The following is a 20,444-nucleotide window of genomic DNA, read 5'->3' as shown; positions in this document are numbered from 1 at the left end:
TCCAGTGGGAAAAATCCATTCTTACTTGCAACCAGCCAACCCAGAAATGAAATTTGGGGACAATTCACTTACAGGGCCCTCTTTCCTACTGAAAGCGTGGGCTATTTTCCGGACACCCCTACTCAGTCTCATTAACATACTCCATATAACCTCTACTATCAAGAGGGATTTAATTTAATTAAACACACTGATTAAGAGACGTGTGTGTGTGTGTGTGTGTGTGTGTGTGTGTGTGTGTGTAGGGGGGGTATTATTATTAGAAACCACGGCTGGAAATAAGTAGAAATATCCTTCATTACCTTCATTGGCCATAATGATTGATTTATTCAAACACCCAGGAAATAAATGAACATGCCTCCTGACAGATGCTTGGCTTTCCAAGTGCGGAGAGATATTTCCTTGCTTTCACATATCTTACATACTGTGGATGAAGTTTCCAGCTGGCCTCAAAAGCTTCTTAAGACAGGCCTGCCGCATGTTAACTGGTCATTTGCATGAGAACTTTTCACTACAGGCTGGTGGCTCTGTTTTGCCAGGCCTTGACAATCCAAAGATTTAAAACCAGAGGAATTATCTTTGGGAAATTCTGCCATGCTGGTCTGACCTGTCTAGTGAATAGTAAATTAACATTCTCACCTTAGAGATCTGAATGGAAAATTACTCTTGAAATGAAGAATGATAATTTCTTTGAAATTAGGAAGAATAAATCACCTGCTTTTCACAGTGAGGTGCAAACATATGGAACTTATTATCTAAAAGGTCGTCCAAGCCAAAAATGTGGACAGATTATAAAGGGTGAATCATGGATGACAGTGAAGAGGGGAGCCAGCAAAGTAGAAATGCACTCTGTGCCCTCAGGGGCAACACTGAGGAGGACAAACACACCATTTCCTGCCCTGTACCGATGAGGGGGGGCACACTGCAGCTTCTCTCCTCAACTTTCCTCCCCACGATGCCTGCCATTAATGCTCCGCTCTTTGCAATTACTTGGGTTTTCTTGGCCTTTACACTCTTTTTTAAAAAGTTAAAGGCTCTTTCATTAACTTGCAACTTAATATTGTCTCTGGGTACGAGCCTAGTGTGCAGAGAATGTTGAGAATCTTTCATAAGTGTTAACATTTACAAGTCTTCTGATGTTCAGATATCTACCTTCTAGGACTATGATTTCCATTTCGTATACAGGTTCCTTTCAAGCCCTGCTGCTATTTAGTGTCACAAGTTTCCTCTTAAAAGTTTTTTTTAACATTTATTTATTTTTGAGAGAGAGAGAGAGACAGGGTATGAATGGGGGAGGGTCAGAGAGAGAGGGAGACACAGAATCTGAACCAGGCTCTGAGCTGTTAGCACAGAGCCTGATGCGGGGCTCGAACTCACGGACTGCGAGATCATGACCTGAGCCGAAGTCGGACGCTTAACCGACTGAGCCACCCAGGCGCCCCTAGAATTCTTCTCTTTTAAATCTCTCATCTTTATTATTTAGGCTGCAAATTGTTATTATGTTCTTATAAATTACCCTCTTCCTTTCCCCCATTTCTCTTCCTATAACCAACCCTTTCCCATCATTCTGTTAAATTGGGATAATTGTACTTAAAACTCATGTCTCAGTGTCTGTCTGGACTGGCTAACACTATAGTACAAAAATACAAAAATAAGTGACTTCCATAATTCTTTTTTGTAAAGCAGCTTCCTAAAACGAATACATGTGAATCACCGTTCTTTAATCTATGTTAAAAATTCATCAGTATAACTAGGTCCTATTTTCCCAAACCACAAACAATGTAAGATTAGAAGAAAAGTAATTTAAATTTTTACATAGTCTCAACTTTATTTTAAAGGATTTGTTTCCAGATCTCTCATATATTCTTCTTTTTGGTCCCAAGTGGGATGGCCCTGGTGCAGTGGGGACAAAAGACTGCTAGAAGAAGGTGAAGGCGCCAGCAGGCTGGTGAGGGGCGGGCACAGTGGACACGGACAGAGCAGCATGTGAAGGAAACCCTTTGGAGGTAGAATTCAGGGGATCTGCTACTGCCTGAGTCTGAGGACATAGAGGAAATGGGGGTGTCATGGATGATGCCCAGGATTTTGGCTCATATGAACAGGTGGCTAGATCGCAGGTCCTTTCCCTGGGGCAAGAAACACAGAAGCACGTGGGCAACATTGCCTATGGGAAGCTCTCTGCTCTTTGAACTCCCAATGTGGGATTGTAGTCTATTTCATTTTTTAATACTCTACACAAAGTCCTATGATGTGAGGGGATGTCCCTGCATATGTATGTCATTTTCCTACATGCACAAAATTTACCATGCTAGGAATTCCAGATAGAAGCTATATACAGCCAGATAAATTGAGGTGTTCAGCTGTCTGAGCCTAGCTTGATATAATAACATATATACCGGCTTGTATGATTTTGACGCTTCACTGAAAAGTTTAGCTGGTGAATATTTAGCCCAGGTACTTGGAAGAAGACGGTGCTTTCTTGTTGGCTGCTATGTCTGACTGTTGCTGCAGCCTGGAATTGTACTTCCCGGAGTTAGTTACCTGCTCTCTGCCTCCATATTCCTCATTAAAACCTTCCCCCTCCACTTCCCAGGCTGGAGTAAATTCCTTACACCCACCTGTTCCAGTTTCCTGTGTTTTCCAACCCATGATTAAGTGCCTTCGAAGGTGGACTTCCTTCCTGACTGCTCACTAAAGCTCTCGCACTTAAATCTCTCTCTTGTCATTCTATTTTCTCCCCTCCTCTTCCTATCTTTTTTTTCTGTTCCTTCTTTCCTACTCTGTTTCTTTCACTTAGATGACCTGTTCATCCTGTCTTCCTTTTTCTCCTACCATCTGCCAGTCACTTGAGCCACTATAAAGCCAACATTCCCAAATCCTGGCCTCCACACATATGCTTAAGAGTATTTCAGCTTTTTCAGAGAAGAGTAGCATAACAGTGTATTTATTCAGGGAGAAATGCTCTATTCTTTAAAGTTTTCTGGTTATTTAAAAAGCAACAAAACTCACCTCTTCTTCTGTGAGAGTTGGGTCCTCTTCCCGGGACTTGTACGACAATGAACTAAATCTCTGTTAAAACAAACACAGACCAAGGGAAGATATAGTTTGAAGTCAATAATCCAGCCTTTCTTTTGCATTTGTTTTGACACATCTATAAAAATGTTTTCAAATGATTTTGAGGGAAGATATTATTTTCTACAAAGAAATTATGTCAAGGGGTGCCTGGGTGGCTCCGTCAGTTAAGTATCCGACTTGGGCTCAGGTCATGATCTCACGGTTTGAGTTGGAACCCTGCATTGGGCTCTGTGATGACAGCTCAGCCCTCCCCCGCTTGCATTCTGTCTCTGTCTCTCAAAAATAAACATTAAAAGAAGAAACACTAATAAAAGAAATGCTGTCAAGCAACTAACACTTATAAACACTTGTAAAAAATCTATTGTGTTGGGGCGCCTGGGTGGCTCAGTCGGTTGAGCATCTGACTCTTGATTTCGGCGCAGGTCATGATCCCAGGATCGTGGGATCAAGTCACATGTCAGGCTCCATGCTGACTGTGGAGCCTGCTTGAGATTCTCTCTCTCCTTCTACCCCTCTCCCCCTCTTGTATCTATTGTACGATGTTTTTCAATACCCAGTAGTATTAAATACCCAATGCCCTTCCTGGTCACTGGTGAATTCAACCTTCAGGTGGGTTCTTAGCACTGCTCTGTGTTGGACCACCCTTGCCAGTATACCCGGTCCCTGCTCGGCTGTTTACTTCCCACCTTCCCTTCCCTCCCCAGGCCCCAATACCTCCTCCCCCATCCTCACTCTTACCTGGTGACCTGGAGAAAACTGAAGAAATCAGAAATTTCTAGGAACTTATACCCTACCCCACCCCCATCTCTGCATTCACGAATTGTCCTTCCTCCCTGTCACCAAAGAACTCTTCAAGCCCCTCTTAAAGGTGATCCCCTCCTCTTATACAGGAGATCCTGCCCCCTCACATCTACTCATGAACATTCACTCCAGCAAGTCTCCCATTCAGTTTATATCATCAGCTTTTCCCTCACTGTGAAATCATTCCCACCCACATGAAACCATGCTGTTATTTCTCTGACTCTGAAAACAAAACAAACCAACCCTTCTTCCAGTTCCATCTATGGCCTCATCCCTTTATAGCAAAAGCTCTTAAAAGACTTGTCTAAAAAAGTTGCTCAAATAATTTTTCTCTTCCTATTCTCTCTCTAAACCATTTCAGTCAAGTTTCTGCCTCTGACACTCCAGAACACCAATGTCCACCATGTGACTAACGTGACTGTCAGTCCTCAGCCCTCATCATTCCTGACCCGTCACTGCATTTGCCACAGTGGCCACTTCCCTGTCCCTGAACCTTCTTCACGTGGCTTCCAGGACACTGAACTTTCCTGTTTTTCTTTCCTATTTAGGTGTCCTCTGCTCGTTCCTTTTCTTTCCTAGACCTGCGCCCTGGGAACTCTTCTAGTTGTCATTTACACTCAATCAGTGATCTCATTCCCCCCTTAAAGCAATGTCATGGCTGTAAGAAAAAATTTCTGCTGATGACTTCCAAGTGTACAAATCCAACCCAGACCTTTTCTCCTAAACCTCCTCATCCATCCAGCTGCTCTCTGCTGTTTCTACTCAGACATCCAGTATGTATCTCAAACGAAATATGTCCAGCACCGAATACGCAATCTTCTCCAAAAACCTGCCTGCCTGCAGCCCTCTCCATTTCAGTGAATGGTAACTCCATCTTGGTAGTGGCTCAGGCCAAACCTGGGACTCATCATTATCTTTTCTTTCTTTCATCACACATCTGGTCCACCAACCAATCTCTTGGCTCCAGCTTAGCTTCTCCCATTACTTCTGTCCTGTTCTAAGCCACCATCATCTCTTGTCTGGTCTGTGAGAATGGCCACCTGGTGTTCCTCCTTGCTCCTCCCCTTTACAGTTGAATCTGACAGTACAGTCAGGGGCATCTTTGCTAAAGATCCAAAGAGTCATCCCTCCTTCTCAAGATTTTCTAATGACCCCTGTTTTATTCAGATTATGAGTAAAGGCCACACAGGATTGGGCCCCTAGTTACCTTTCTCTCTACTACCCTTTCCTCTCCAGCCACACCTGTCCCACTCCTCTCCCTTGGACAGGCCGGACGAGCTCCAGCCTCAGGCCCTTCACACTGGCCATTCCCTCCGCTCTTCCCCCAAATGTATACAACTCATTCTCTCACCTTCTTGAACGTTTTATTCAAATGCCACCTTCACAGTAGGCATACCCTGACCACTTGATTCATAATTGTACTCACTCCACTTTCCTAATCCTCCTTATTTTGTTCTAATTTTTCCCTATACACTTTAAAGCCTTCTAAAGTGCCATATACTTTAGTTTTGTGCATATTTATGTCTCTCCCCACTAAAATGTAAGCTCCACTGGAGCAGGAAGTTTTGTTCAGAAGTTTTGCTCACTAGTGGATTCTCAGCACCTAGAAGATTATGTGGCACGTAGTAGGTGCTTGCGAAAATCTTGTGCATGAATAAAAAAATGAATGAATATTAACTATTTCAAGTTATCTGAGTTGCTTAAAATTAAGATTGTTTATATGAAGATGATGGGTTATTGATTCTTGTATTACTATTGACTCCCAGATGGGTATTTCCAGTTTCTAATGGGATATCTGGAGAACTGCTTAGTGGTAGTGGTTAGACAACTGACCTTCTTATCTTTCAAGTGCTTATAAGTAAAAAAAGCTTGAATTTTTTTTTTAGGCATAATAGACTTTACATCAGTTTCATTATCTGTGGTTATATGAAGGGCAAAACAATAGACTGCACTTTTGCATTTAGCACTAGGTTCATGAACACTCTTTTTGGGGCTCTCAACAGCTGATTTCACAGATAATATGAAAAGTTGAAACGCATTCAGAGAATACCACAAAGAATGACTTACTGGGTATAACCTATATAGCCACAGCCAGGGTTCACATTTTGCCCATAAACTCCAGATGTTTTTTTAAGGCTACAACTGTATTGACTGACTAACCCCTATTTGTCCTTCCCACCAAAACCTGAGATGAGAACCTTGCTTTTTCCTGTGGAGAGGACAGAAATCAGATAATAGTTGACTAAAGAAGACTGGGCCTGGTTAAATCCCAAGGAGATACTGACAACTGGAAATGTGAATTTCAAGTTATTGTGGCTCATACATCCAGTTATCAGAAACAGGTACGGCCCGGGGATTGTTAATACATTTGAGAGCTTTGTTGAATATCTAACCTTAAGAGTTATTGGCTATTGTTTTGAAATTGTCACAAAATAAAATCTTTTACTTGATTTTATATAGAAGTATGCATATAATCACATACAACCAGTGGCAACTGTGAGTCTGTTCCCTCTGTGTGTGTTCCTATGCTCTGACTTCTGGGATCACCATGCTGCTTGAGGCAGCAGCAAACAGAGGAGGCTAAACACGGGGCAAACAGTCTAGTTTCCATTTAAATTCCTGGTCTTCAAAATGAAGACAATAATACTTAGCCCCAATTAGATAGGATGTAAAAACTGGAAAATATCCAAGTAAGGGGCCAAGAGAAAATATTTTACAAACATGAGTTTTTAGCATTTTATTATTTGGAAGGGCGGGGGGGGGGGGCGGGGAGAGCCACACACAGAATGATGAAGCTGCTTTCATCATTCAACGAACCTGAAAGTGTTTATATGTATTTCCCAGAATGATGTGCCAGTAAAAGCCCCAAGATCAGCTAGATTTCTAATCATGACAAAAGCACATGAAGCACAAACATGGGGGCCTACCTTGTTGGTTTCACTGGTCCCCTCTGTGGCTCCTTCGTCTCCTGTCTTGCTCTCTCTCTTCTCCTGAAGGTTTTCATTCTCATCCAGAAGTTTAACGGGGACAGGTGGTGGGGCTTCCTCTTCCAGATCGCATGAATTTCCAAGAACAGTCTCTGCATTAACACTCTGTCGACATTTTTTGTTTCTGTCCACCGAGGCATACTCAGCAAAGTCTGCTTGGGGGGCTTGAGGCCCCGGAAGCTCTTTCAAAGCGGAAGTTGACTTTGACCTGCTGCCATGGCCTTTCCCTGGGTTCACAGCTGCCGCCACCTCCTTAATTTCTTTCACAGTTTCATACAAGCAGTCCTCCACCATATTTTCTTGGGAGGAACTATCCTTGAGTACTTCGTACGGCCCTTCCGTCCCCAGGCCCTGGTCCCCATCCACGGCTCTCGCGTTGATCATCATGTCCACGGCGCTGTCAGGAGGAATTCTGGGCAGTTCCCGGCTCTGATGACATTTTGGCTTCCCTGAGCTGTCCTGGGAGTCCAGCAGATCTGAAGCTGAGGTCTGGACTTCCTCATAATGTTGCATGCAGGTCAGAGTACTGTCTTCTGAAAGAACTAAGGCAGCAGAAGTATTAAAAATGAGGAAAGACAATTCTTTAAATAATTATTACAGTGAATTGGATAATGCAAGGTTAGGTTAAATCAAGGTGCTTTTTATTGGACTCTAAACTGCAAATTACAGATGGTATGATTGTTACTTGATATTCTTATTTCAACCACAGTTGAAACTAAAACCAGCTATTACATCTTTGTAATACAATATTTAATAAGTTGTCTTGGCTATTAATTTGGTTCACAGTTACTTTCATTGCTTATTGGTGGGACTCTGGTAGGCAGAGTGCCTAACGTGACCAGAGGAAGAAAGTGATATTCCCTGGAGCCAGACAGCGAGTGGCTGGGCACCAAAATGGGGGGCATGTATGGTGGCCACCTTCCCTGGCCTTACTGGCCTCCTCCCGTTTGGAGGGAATAACTGGAAACCATTCCCTTTCAGTGGTCACTTTTGTTTGACAGACACGATGGAAACAAGGGGGCAAAAATGTGCCCTAAACCAGTGTAACAAAGGGACTGCACGCCTGTGCCTCTTCCTTCCATCTCACTGCCCTTCCCCCTACCATTTCTACCTCAAATTAGAAAATCCAAATGTGAAATCCTTCGATTTGCACAGAAATGTTACTGTGTGAAACCATTCAGTCATGTTTTCTGAGTGCCTACTGTGTGCCAGAGATGGTTGGAGTACATCAACAAAGCCAGCCCCGCCCTTCTGATACCTACATTGTAGTGAACAAGTTATTAAATTACTGTTGCTCTATTATATGTTCTTTATATACTATCTATTCTTCATGTGTAAGCATAAAAAGTATAAGTATATACAAATAAATGTGTACTAAAATATGTATATTTATATTCATACATTTATCTTACATGCTCCTTATATAATATATAGTTCTTATATATGATATATAGTCTTTACATATGTACATATGTGTGTGTTTATAACTTATGAGTTTTAACCTTTATGGACTAGACTGGGATTCTCTGAGACCCCTGCAGCCCAGGACAGTGTCTGACACAACGGCAGGCACCACCCTAGGTTTACTTACTCATCACAGGTTGAACTTCTGCCCTCTGGCCCCAGACATGTGTCATGGTGGTCAGAGAACAAGCACTGGAGTCTGCAGATTCTGGGGTAGATACTGCCCCCCGCCCCCCCTCCCCCCCGAGTTTCCTTAGCAGGACACAGGGTACAGGACAACCTCCTACCTCAGGTGAAAGCACTTTGTAAACTGGACAGTGTGAAGCAAGTGTAGTTGCTATTTTTGTCAGGGACAGCACTCCGTGCGTGCAACAGGTGGTGTGCAGAGTGGATCCAGAGGTGTGCCCAGCACTCAGATTACAGATCGTCAGCACACTGACTGTGATCTCAGGCAAATTATCAGCCTCTCCATGGCGGGCAGAATTATGGCCTCCAGAAGGTGTCCATGTCCTACCCTCTGGAACCTGTGTATGTGTGTGTTATGCTACGTGGCCAGGGAGGAATTAAGGATACAGGTGAACTATCAGCTGACCCTGAGAAGGAGAGTAGCCTGGGTCACCCAGGTGGGCCCAACATAATCATGAGAGTCTTTTTTTTTTTTAAATGTTTATTTATTTTTGAGAGAGAGTAGGGGAGAGGGGAGAGAGAGAGGATCTAAAGCGGGTTCTGAGCTGTCAGCACAGAGCCTGATGTAGGGCTCTAACTCATGAGCCATGAGATCATGACCTGAGCTGAAGTCAGATGCTGAACCAACTGAGCCACCCAGGCGCCCCAAGAGTCCCTTTAAGTGACAGAGTGGGGCAAGAGAGTTGGGGAGAGGTGTAAAGATGGAGGGAAAGGCTAGGAATCAAGAAATGCAGGCAGCCTCTAGGAGCTGAAACAGGTAAGGGAACAGATTCACCCCTAGAGCCTCCAGGAAGAAGTGCATTTCTGCTGGTACTTTAAAGCTGTAAGTTAATACATTTCAGTTCTTCTAAGGCACTAAGTTTGTAGTGATCTGTCGAAGCAGCAATGTGCTGCGGTTTCTTCACCTCTAAGCTGTGGACAGTAACAACAGTTATCTATCTTACAGGGAGTGAGAATATTAATATCAGTAATCTTATAGTAGTTGCATGGATGAGTTAGTATACAAACAGATCTTAGAGCAATGGCACAGAGAAACCAATTAATAAATATTAGCTTTTCATCCAAATGAGAGGACATTCACTAAAACTGGTAGAATACCAAGAGTGGGCAAGAACACATTTGCTAATTTTTGAGCTACGTTTTTTGAAATGTGATGGGGTCTGCATGGAAAGCTCGTATTTTTGCATAACTTACTGTCCCCATTGGTGAGTATTCCGTTCTGTTCACTGCTGGCAGGTGCATCTGTGGCCAGGCTAGTTATTGAGCGGCTGAACATCTCCTTGTCAGAAGGCTGCAAAACAAACATACCACATGAACAATCAGACTGGGGCAGAGGAGAGTGGCCATGGCTTTTTCTAAAAATTAAAACCGCAGCAACAAAAACCCAAATCCACTTAAACTAAGTGAAATTAAACAAAATTGAATTGCTAGTCACACTCTGAATGCTCATCAGCTACATGTGGCTAGTGGTTACTGCAGATCAGGTACAGAACACTTCCATCACAGTGGAAAGCTCTATTGGACAGAATTGTTCTAGAATCTTCGGGGCACTGGGAATCTTCAAGACCATTTGCAGAGCTTTCCACCTGGGGTCTTCAACTGGGCTACAGGTAGGTCATGAGGGATCAGTCCCCTTAGCTTAAGGTGAGAAGGTGGCCAAAAGGCCCAGTGCTGGTCAGAACTGACCCCAGCAGAGAGCAGCCGCATCCTTCCTTATACCACAGGCTCTGTAAAATGCTGTTTTTTTAAAAAAAAATTAATTTTAGGGGCGCCTGCATGGCTCAGTTGGATAAACGTCTGACTTTGGCTCAGGTCATGATCTTGCAGTTCGTGTTTGAGCTCCACGTCGGGCTCTGTGCTGACAGTTCAGATCCTGGAGCCTGCTTTGGATTCCTTGTCTCCCTCTCTCTGCCCCTGTCCTGCTTGTGTTCTCTCTTTCTCAAAAGGAAATAAACATTAAAAAAATTAAAAACATTTTAAAAATTTTATTTTAGACAGAACATGTGCGCATGTGATCAGAGAAGAGGGGCAGAGAGAGAGAGAGAGAGAGAGAGAGAATCTTAAGCAGACTCCACACTCAGTGAGGAGCCTGATGTGCATGGGGTTTGATTCCATGACCCTGTTATGACCTGAGCTGAAATCAAGAGTCAGATGCTCAACCGACGGAACCAACCAGGTGACCCACAAAATGCTATTCTTAAAGGCATGCCACACCAAGACAAATATGCCATCTGAAGGGAAGAGGCTAAGTCTGGTCGAAGACAGATACTATAATTGATTTCTGACTTTCATAACCAGCCAAGTCTCTGCTTTAAGGTTCACAAGAACAATCATGTTAAATAGTAGGTTTGCAAATCTTTCTCATTCTCACAAATTCTGGATGCTTGGAGGGAAGAAAGTCATTGAAGGTTTTTTCTACTGGGCTCGAATACGGAGATACTATATGGAATAAACAAGTAGTCAGAAAGCACATGTTTCTTTAAATGCCCAACTAGTTCCATGTAGCAGCCTGAATCACTGCTAATGTGACCTGTCCCCAAATCCTTCTCGCAGAATACAGTGTGCATGACCCAGGAGGCCACACTTGGCCTATGTTCCATGATTCCACAGGGAAATTCTGATATAAACAGCACCAGAAGCTTGGTTAGTTGGCCTCACAAATTCTCTGACTTCTTACTGGGAACCAGATAATAATAATAGTAATAATGATATAATAATAATAAAGCAAATAGCTCATGCTATGTCATGAACCCTTAACTGAGAGTCCGCTGTTTCAGTTTCACGCTGCTCCGGAGTGAAGGGTGCCAGGAGGTGGGTCATTGCATAAGGACGCCAGGAGCTTAAGGTGCAGGCTCTCATATCCCAGAAAGGTTGCACCCAGACAGGAGTCAGGTGTGAGGGGGGGAAGCTCCCAGGTTGGCTCATCACAGCATAAGTACCCATCGCTGCTGAAGCAGCATAACCTGGGTCCTAGCCACCACTTCTCCTCTCAGCTTCCATGAGAAAGTGCCCCCAGAGGAGCATGGAGTGAGCCTCCCTCTCTCTGTAGCACAAGGAGCAAACTTCAGGACACCCCCATGCCTCTGGATCTTTTCAGGCTAGGTTTTAGTGGTGGCCCATCTGGGGCTTAGGAGGGAGCAAGGATGTACAAGAGCTGGGATCAGGGGTGGGCTGCGGAGGCGAGGCTGACTTGGGGGGCTTCTTTGGTCTAAGTGGCGAATCTGCAAGTTGAATAAGATCAAGCAGCTGAGAGAGAAGCTCTTAAAGAGAGCCGGGTGGAAGGCTGTGGTGGGTGTGTGTGAGCTCACGTACCACGGCCCGTGTGAACACGTGCTTTTGCGTGCTCTCCCCCACACGTTTGTAGAAGAGAGGCTGTGCGGTTATTAGTTAAGATACGGCATGGGAACAGCCTGCGTTTTCCTTTCATCCCCCGTGCCACTACCTTCGACCTCGTCCCTGACCCTGGGCCACGCAGGCATTGAAGGTCCGCAGCAGGAGTTCTCACACTGGGGCACGCATCAGAACCACACGGCAGGGGGGCTTGCTGAGGGCTCCCTGGGCCCCACCAGGGGTGTAGCAGCACAGGGAAGGAATCTGGGAGGAGGACAGAGACAGAAGCCCTTCCTCTAGCCCCAACCGGCACCAAGGAGCATGGGAGCTGGTGAAGAAAGCCAGGACCAGGGACATACGTGTGGGAGAAGCAACCCCCCATCTCCCCCAACTTTTTAAAAAACATTTGTTATTTATTTAGAGAGAGAGAGGGTGCACACGTGTATGTGTGCATGGGCTGGGGAGGGGCAGACAGAGGGGGGATAGAGAGGATCCCAAGCAGGTTTTGCCCTATCAGTGCAGAGCCCGACATGGGGCTCGAACTCACAGACCATGAAATCGTGACCTGAGCCTAAATCAAGAGTTGCACAGGGCGCCTGGGAGGCTCAGTGGGTTAAGCATCTGACTTCAGCTCAGGTCATGATCTTCCCATTCGTGAGTCTGAGCCCTGCATGGGGTTCTGTGCCGACGGCTCAGAGCCTGGAGCCTGCTTCACATTCTGTGTGTGTGTGTCTCTCTCTCTGCCCCTCCCCTGCTTGCACTCTGTCTCTCAAAAATAAACAAACATTTATAAAAAAAGAGTGGGAGGCTTAATCGACTGAGCCACCAAGGCGCCCCTCCACCCCCTCGATGCCACCACAGCAGCGATCTGCGCTCTGTGCGCTGGACGGGGGCGCTGTGCACAGCTGAGAAGTGGGGTTGACAGCCAGAGACTGGAATGGGGGTAAGAAAGAGGGCAAAGGGAGAGCTGAGAACACAGACCAGCAGCGGGTGAGGTGTGCGTGCAGAGGAGGAGGCAAGGACACCCCAGGGGCTCCCGGAGGAGAGAAGCCCCAACAACTCCAGCCTGCTTGGGACACAAGAGCCTTGCACGCCCTTGGTGGGGGACGGTGACTGGGCCCGGAGACGCCTCCTGGGTAAGCTCTGTCTGCTGGCTGCCTATTTCACACCCTCTTCCCGACGGCAGATTTTGCCTGATCTTAAGGAATTATGTCAGCGAACGGAGACACCTTCTCTGTTTTAGCACCTCCATGGGGCTCGAGCAAGACCGACAAAGTCAGCCCTGTGAATACGGGGTGGCCCCCTCCCCAGCTGCTGGAAGTGCTCAGCCAGGTAAGGGCATGACCCCGACACTCAGGGTGCTCCTCACCAGGGTGGGTCTAAGAGCCCCTTGTGGCTCAACAGCACCCCATGTGAGAGCTGTGGAAACCCAGCCAGGCCACATCGAGGCCGACAGGGGTCCTACCTTTTGGTTAGCTTCATGACCAGCTGTTACTGGTTGAACTGGATACTCCCCAAATTTCAGAGGTGAAGTCCTAACCTCCGATACCTTAGGAATGTGACCTTATTTGGAACAGGGTCCTTGCAGATGAAACTCAATAAGATGAGGTCACATTGGAGTCATTACCAAACGAGGAAGCTTGGACAGAGACATGCAGAGGAAAGACCACATGGAGAGACACAGGGAGAAGACCACGCGGAGCGGCAAACCCCCAGAAGCTGGGAGACAGGCCTGGAACAGATTCACCCTCCAGGCTCTCAGAAGAGGCAGCCAACCCCACTGATACCTGGATCTCCATTTCTGGCCTCCAGAACGTCAAGACAATACATTTGGTATTGAAGCCCCACTGTTTGTGATCCTTTGTTATGCAGCCCTAGCAAAGCAAAACTAGGCTGGAGCTGGGCAGGGGCTCCCTGCAGTAGGTTGGTGTGCTCTCAGGATCCTTCCGGCAACAGCACGATTGCATCCATTTCTGAAACTCTCCCAACCAACCCGGCTAATTGCACAGGCCTCTAGCCACGCTGAGTAACAGTCCTTCAGAGGGAGGACTCTAGGCAGCCAGTTAACTCTGGTGAGCTCCTTCCCTCGGTTTCCCTCAGGTTGCCAGCTTGTGGGAACACACTTAGATAAGTGGCCGGTGTTCGAAAGCACACACAGACATGTGTATATGGGCTCACCACGTTCATCAGGTTCTCGTGGTCCCCGCTGTGCTGTCTCGGCTTCTTTTCTCTGAAATGGAAGAGAAAACATTGCTGTAACGTCAAATGTGCCGTCTAAGATCAAACAGATGCTCCCCTTGGCTATCTGAATATTTGTCCACATTTAAATCTTTTAGGATCCTGGTTTGTTTTGCCAAAGAAGCAAAAGCTGGACCGTGACTCCATCACTCCTTTGCAGGCGTCAGGGTCTGAGGGGGGTCAAGTCACAGCATGAGACCCGTCACCTCTCTAGCTCTCTTTCTCCCAGAGTAGGAAATACAAGTTCACAAGAGGACTGAGGCACATTCCTGAGCAGAAACTTGTCTCGACTCTAGAATGCTAGAAATAATTTTACCTGTTTTTTCCCTTTTTTAAAAGAAAATCCAGACAAACTCAGAGTCGACTACCCAGTGCAATGGGACTGGGAAAAAAATGAAAGAAAATACAAATTTTGGCACGTTGGGAAGGATACATGCTCTCAGGATGAGTCATATGTACTTCCAGTCTATGGAAAAGTCCATCGAATAAAAATAGAATTTATTTTTACTCAGGACAGTCTAAGGAAAGCCATCCGTACTAGAGAATGCATGTCCCACATTTGTCAAGGCAACAGTGACGCCTAGTGGGAGTGTAAATAATTACAGGCAGGCCCTCCCTAGTCCAGGGGAGCAAACTCCACCAGCCTCTATTTTTGCACCTTCCTGAGCAGACTCAGATCCAGCTGTAGAGCTCCAGGTCTAAACTGGGAGGAGACTGGAAGGCTACTTGGTTGGGAGAGTCTGACTTTCCTCTTCTTGACAGAGACTTCAGGGTAGGAAGTCCTGTCAGATTTGTAAATGACCCTTGTTGGGTCTCTCCTGAAGTTACTGAGAGGAAGGTCTGGAGGTAGACTGGCTGGTTTGCTCCAGCCCCACAGCACCAATCTGCCAGGAGGCTGCATGTATCCTTCTTATTTTACAATTTTAACATTTATTCATTTTTGAGAGAGCGAGAGAGAGAGCAAGCAGGGGAGAGGCAGAAAAAGAGGGAGACACAGAATCCGAAGCAGCCTCCAGGCTCTGAGCTGGCAGCGCAGAGCCTGACATGGGGCTCGAACTCACGGACCACGAGATCATGACCTGAGCCGAAGTCGGATGCTTAACTTACTGAGCCACCCAGGCGCTCCTGCAAAATATCCTAACAGTGTCTGAACACCTGGGAAATCACTCCCAACATGTTAGAAAGACCTTTGGTTCTGAGCAAAGAGCTTTTATTGGGGAGGGGGGGGTACAGACATTCCAAATGAGGGAGACATGGAAGGGGAGAAGAAGCATAACTCTAAAAACAACCAAGATGATTATTTCATCTCTCTTCTAGGAAAATTAATGTTTCTTAAGAAATTGCAGTTCTAGATCACAAAACTTGAATGGTCCTTTCAAACCACGTAATAGCAATTATAATCAGTAACTGTCAAGTGGCAGCAAAGAGTATCTTTCATGCACATCATACTAAGATTTCCAAATGTCCATTGACAGGAAAACACAATATAAATTTTAACAACGATGTGCTCAAAAGAACGGCAAGAATTTCATTTTGGGAAGTTTCGTATACAAGGGTTCTCCCAGTTGCTCCTGAGCAAAATCAAGCATGGATTTTCATTTGATGAATACAAAAAACGTCCTGAGATGCTCTGCAGCACAGAAGCTAGTTAACTTTAGAAACACAGGGGTTTCTGTCAATGTCTGTGTAGCGGGATTCTGTTTATAACGTGCTTTTCCTACGAAGAGTCTTCTGGGCACAGGGAACGGGTTATTTCAAGGTTCCGGCGGATACACAGGAGATCTCACCTGTCACAACTGGAGCACAGAAAGACGAGGAAACTGATGAGGAAGAAAGTGACGAGAGCCGCCAAACTGCCCCACAGGACCACCTGCATCTGTCCGCTGCTCAGCATGCTCCCCGAAGGTCCCATGGCGGGAGCAAGAAGTGGCACAAGCTGGTGGGTCAGTCAGTCCTTCACAGGTGGTAACATGGGCACAGAGTGCTTCGTCCTCCTGCGGAGAGACCACTGTGTTTTGAGACAGCTTCTCACGTGAAGTGACACAATCTTGTGATTAGTGCATGTCAGGAGGAAGCCTTAGAGCAAAGGCAAGGATGTGTGTGCGGGACGCCCTGCACTCACCTGGACACCTGCCTCGGGGCAAGTCCCCTCTGTTGTCCAGGCCTTTGTTTTCCTAACCTAAAAACGTACAGTGGGAATGCACGAGTACCCAGCAGTGCTTGAGGCAATGCGTGGCTTGTTAGTTTGCTATGTTTGGGGACAGATTCTTAATGTCCTCAAATAAAATTCCAGATAGCCCATAGCAAGTAAGTGCTTATTTGGATTTTTTTTTTCCCCAGAGCGGTATAAAGCATTTATTACAGCTTTCACAAAAATGCAGTTCACATTTCCCCACCTATCTCCCTAGCTCCCAAACCTACTTTTCTTCGAGAAGGTCTAAGGCCAATACAATTAACGAAAGAGAATGTCTTTTATTCACTTCCGTAACAGTAATCTACTGTGAATATGTGACTGTTTTCAGGGCCGGCTCTCACTGTGCTTCTGCGAGCCCTCAGTAAGTACATTTTCAAACGAACAGATGAAAGTATGTGCTAAGAATACATCACCAGCAGTAAATAAGACCTATTTATAAGCAACTACAAATGAGGCATGGGAGCTGTATCTAGTACATTTTCAGACCTGGCATGTCCTGGGACTCTTGCTATAGGCTTTCCTCACTGAACTGCTACAAGACGGTGAGAAGGCCCTGCTCATCCCCATTTTTCAGACAAGGAAGTTGAATGGCGGAGACACTGAGTAAGTTCTCCTACGATGTCACAGATGCTAAGTGGCCGGTGAGGATATGAGTCGAGCCATTTCTGACTCTAAACCTGTAGTCTCAGCCCCACGAGGAAGGTCCTTCTCAATGGGGGTACAGCTTGCTCCCCATCCCGGCGACAATGCTTCTAAATGCAAATGGCCACATGAGTTCTGGGAAATATTTCAAGAGTGACAGATTTTGAAAAATAGAGCCATATACCAAAAATTAATGATTGTCATGGGAGATACAGGCTTCCAGTTATGGAATGAATAAGTCATGGGAATAAAAGGCACAGCAGAGGGAATACAGTCACTAGTACTGTAAGAGCGTTGCATGGTGACAGATGGTAGCTACAACTGTGGTGAGCACAGCATAACGGATAGAAATTGAATCGCTATGCCGGACACCTGGAACTAATGTAACACTGTGTATCAACTATACTCACATAAAAAAGAAAATGTTTAAGTTTATTTATTTATTTTGAGAGGGGGATAGCAGCGGAAGGGCAGAGGGAGAGAGGGAGACAGAATCCCAAGAGGGCTCCACACTGTCAGTGCAGAGCCTGACATGGGGCTCAAATTCATGCAACTGTGAGTTTATGACCTGAGCAGAAACCAAGAGTTGGACACTTACCCCGACCGAGCCACCCAGGCACCCCTCAAATAAAAAAATGTAAGAAAAAAAACTTTTTAAGTTTATTTATTTGAGAGAGACAGAGATAGCGCAAGTGGGGGAGGGGCAGAGAGAGGGAGACAGAGGATCCAAAGCAGGCTCCGCCCTGTCAGCTAGGAGCCCGACACGGGGCTCCAACCCACGAAACCGTGAGATCATGACCTGAGATGAACCAAGAGTCGGACACCCAACCGACTGAGCCACCTAGGCACCCCCTCCCCCAATTTTTTTAAACAATTATCTCTTGTCAGGCCTCATTTATAGAACGTCTGCTTTGCTCAGTTCTAGAATATCCCATCTTAAAAGGAATAGCCTATAACTTAATATCAAGTTTCACGAATAAAGTAAGCAAATTATTGTGTTAATGAATCAGAACTCAAAAAACTTTTTTGTCGTGCAAAAGACTGTCCACGTTTACATTTTCATTTGCTTCTCTGAAAGAGCCATAACTGCATCTCGGGAGCCCTGCGCTGTCCGCATCCAGCCAGCGCCTGGAGGGCTTAGGGCCAAAGAGGAGCACACGTTGAGGGCTCGGAGAATAAAAACCATTTCAGCAAAGGCAGTTGAACTGGACCGGATTTTCTCTGAGTGAAACACATTGCATTTATCTGCGTATTTAAGGTTGAAGAATAATAAAAAGCTGGAGAAAAAGAAACTTTTGTCTACAATGTATGCAGACTATTCTTGATGAAGTCCATGTTTTCCTTAGGTCCCTGAATCAACACGAACACTTCCTAATGCTCTGTAAATATAGAAACGTACAACTTCCGGTGTGATAGGGACCGTCTTCCTATGTCGGTTTGACGTTGCACCTGCAAACACCACACGCGTGCAGTAATGGATGGTCAAATTGCTCGAGTGGTTGCCCCTGGATGGCTCCCACCGAATGAAAATGACCAGCATGTCTCCTGATTTGTTGAGGCAATGAATAATTTACTTTAAATTTAGACTACAAATTGGCACCACCGTTACTAAAATGTAGTCAAGCAGGCACATAAATCAAGGCGACCTATGAATACACAGGGTATCAATTTTCATATACAGGTCCAAAGGATAACACGGTTTAGGAAACACAAAAGGTATCTGTTGCGCAGGCATTTGTTTGTTCCTTCCTTCCTTCACTCATTCACTCATACAACAGATTTAATCAATGTCTATTTATAAAGTGCCAGATTCCTAGAAAATAGTTTGCTGTGTGAATTATTCAAAAGCCAGATATCCATCCAGGAAGCGAGTGTGTAATCTGTAGGGCCTTTCTCTATTTCTGTACACGTTTCTTTCTTTTCTCTCTCCCTCATCGGGGAAAGCCGGTAGAATACAATGAAAATACGTGGGGTGCCCAGCCTACCAGCACAGTGTAGGGAGAGAGAGGATGAAAGCGGGTTATTACGAGATACTGAATAAAAGATGTAACTCAGAGAAAATGTGTCAAAGCTCCTGGCACTCTCCTTCAACTAAAATTTGTTGAAAAGCTACTGAAAGGACTACTTTTAGGTGGACAAGAATCTCCCCATGGGAAGAATGATCATCATCATGTTTCTGAGCCAGATACATTGTAATCCCTCAGGATGGGGGCTCCTGGTTTTTGGGCCACGTCCACCTCTCAGAAGCCTTGAAGTGAAACTCGACAGGAGGACCCGAACACCACCGGTCGCAGCAGGCCTGGCAGAGTGCAGGGGTTTACACATACATGACCTCTGACTCTCACTCACAGCAGGACCTCCCGGGTGGGTTTATTCCTATTTCAGAGGTCTGCACTCGTAAATTCTTCTCTCCTGATCTCTTCTTTTCTCTGGACTTCCATTTCCAAATTCTCTTGCCCATTCCTTCTCTGGTCATCTCCTTAAATTTTGGTGTCTTATCTACAACTAAGACAGGACTGTCCCCCCGCCCCCTGTGCCTACCCCCCACCCCCCGCATGTGTGTAGATGGGCTGCCCCCTCCTGCACAGATGCACATATGACTTCCATGTTCTTTTTTCTTGGTGGGGATGGGAGCACAGGCCTTGTGTGGATGGTCCAGGGCTGTCCGAGCAGTGCGATGGCCTGTCTCACGCACTGGTTTCACTGAGGTTAAACGCAGAGGTCAAGTTAGTGTGTTCTGAGGAGTGAGCGGGTCAGTGTCTTTCCATGTGGCCAAAAGGCTTCTCTCAGGATTAGCAACAGAGTCAGAATAAGAGGACAGGAGGCACAGTGTGTGGGAAGTAAAAAGTCGCCCTGAAAAGGAACACTCCTGCCACAATGATGACATTTTCCAGACCACTCACTGTGCCCTTTTACCGACCAGGTTCCATGTGGAAAAGATGATCTAAGGCTCCAAAGTCCATGATACTGTTACTGGTCCTGAGGACCATCTAATTTTCTGCTAATGCCTATATCAAGCGCGGTATTTTCTGAGTACGTAGAATTAATCCATACCAGCAGAAATACATGAACAATTTGCAGTGATCTCTCATTTAAGAGAGATTTAAGCCTATTTCTTTTAACCCTGTTCTTACGTGACTCAATACAATTATATCCAACTATAGAATATTATTTTCTCGAAGCTTCAAAGATATTTCGTTGTCGGACCACATGTATAAATATTCTATGAGTTACTTAACATAGGGAAAAGGAACAGCATTCATTGCACCTCAGCTAAAATTTATGATGGCACCCAAATGCCGCACCAAGATGAGTTGCAGAAAATCATAATATTCACTTAGAGTAATAGTTGCACATCAGTTATTTTCGTTTTAGAACAGACTTCATTATTGGCTGCACTGATATACAGTCACGGCTGAGACTGTCACTTAAAACAAATGTGTGATATCGTTGTAACATAGGCAATGGTTCCATCCATCCACCCCAATTTTATAGAATTCAAACTACTGTGGGAATTTGTCATTTGGCCA

General features: G+C 45.4%; 1 protein-coding gene and 1 long non-coding RNA gene across 3 annotated transcripts in view; one reads left to right on the top strand and one right to left on the bottom strand.

The window, feature by feature from the left end:
- PAG1 (phosphoprotein membrane anchor with glycosphingolipid microdomains 1) overlaps positions 1–20,444 on the bottom strand; it is a 141,448-nt gene that overhangs the window by 7,491 nt on the left and 113,513 nt on the right. The window contains exons 3-8 of one of the 2 annotated variants that reach the window (XM_053208098.1): positions 15,866–16,072; positions 14,019–14,070; positions 9,705–9,801; positions 6,801–7,402; positions 3,007–3,066; positions 230–608 (exon numbers count right to left, since the gene is read on the bottom strand). In XM_053208098.1, the coding sequence (XP_053064073.1) occupies positions 447–608; positions 3,007–3,066; positions 6,801–7,402; positions 9,705–9,801; positions 14,019–14,070; positions 15,866–15,990 (1,098 nt within the window). In that variant the 5' untranslated portion in view covers positions 15,991–16,072 and the 3' untranslated portion in view covers positions 230–446. Of the gene's footprint in view, positions 1–229; positions 609–3,006; positions 3,067–6,800; positions 7,403–9,704; positions 9,802–14,018; positions 14,071–15,865; positions 16,073–20,444 lie in introns of those variants that run through there. The other variant, XM_027064327.2, reaches the window with a different exon arrangement.
- On the top strand, positions 9,983–18,725 carry LOC113600677 (uncharacterized). Its single transcript, XR_008292492.1, has 3 exons — positions 9,983–10,120; positions 13,084–13,172; positions 17,993–18,725. It is a non-coding gene; the product is annotated as an uncharacterized LOC113600677 (long non-coding RNA).

This window comes from Acinonyx jubatus, chromosome F2, assembly GCF_027475565.1.
Source record: "Acinonyx jubatus isolate Ajub_Pintada_27869175 chromosome F2, VMU_Ajub_asm_v1.0, whole genome shotgun sequence".
Taxonomy (NCBI): Eukaryota; Metazoa; Chordata; class Mammalia; order Carnivora; family Felidae; genus Acinonyx; species Acinonyx jubatus.
Note: the sequence above shows the minus strand (reverse complement) of the source record. Positions and strands in the feature narration are given on the sequence as shown.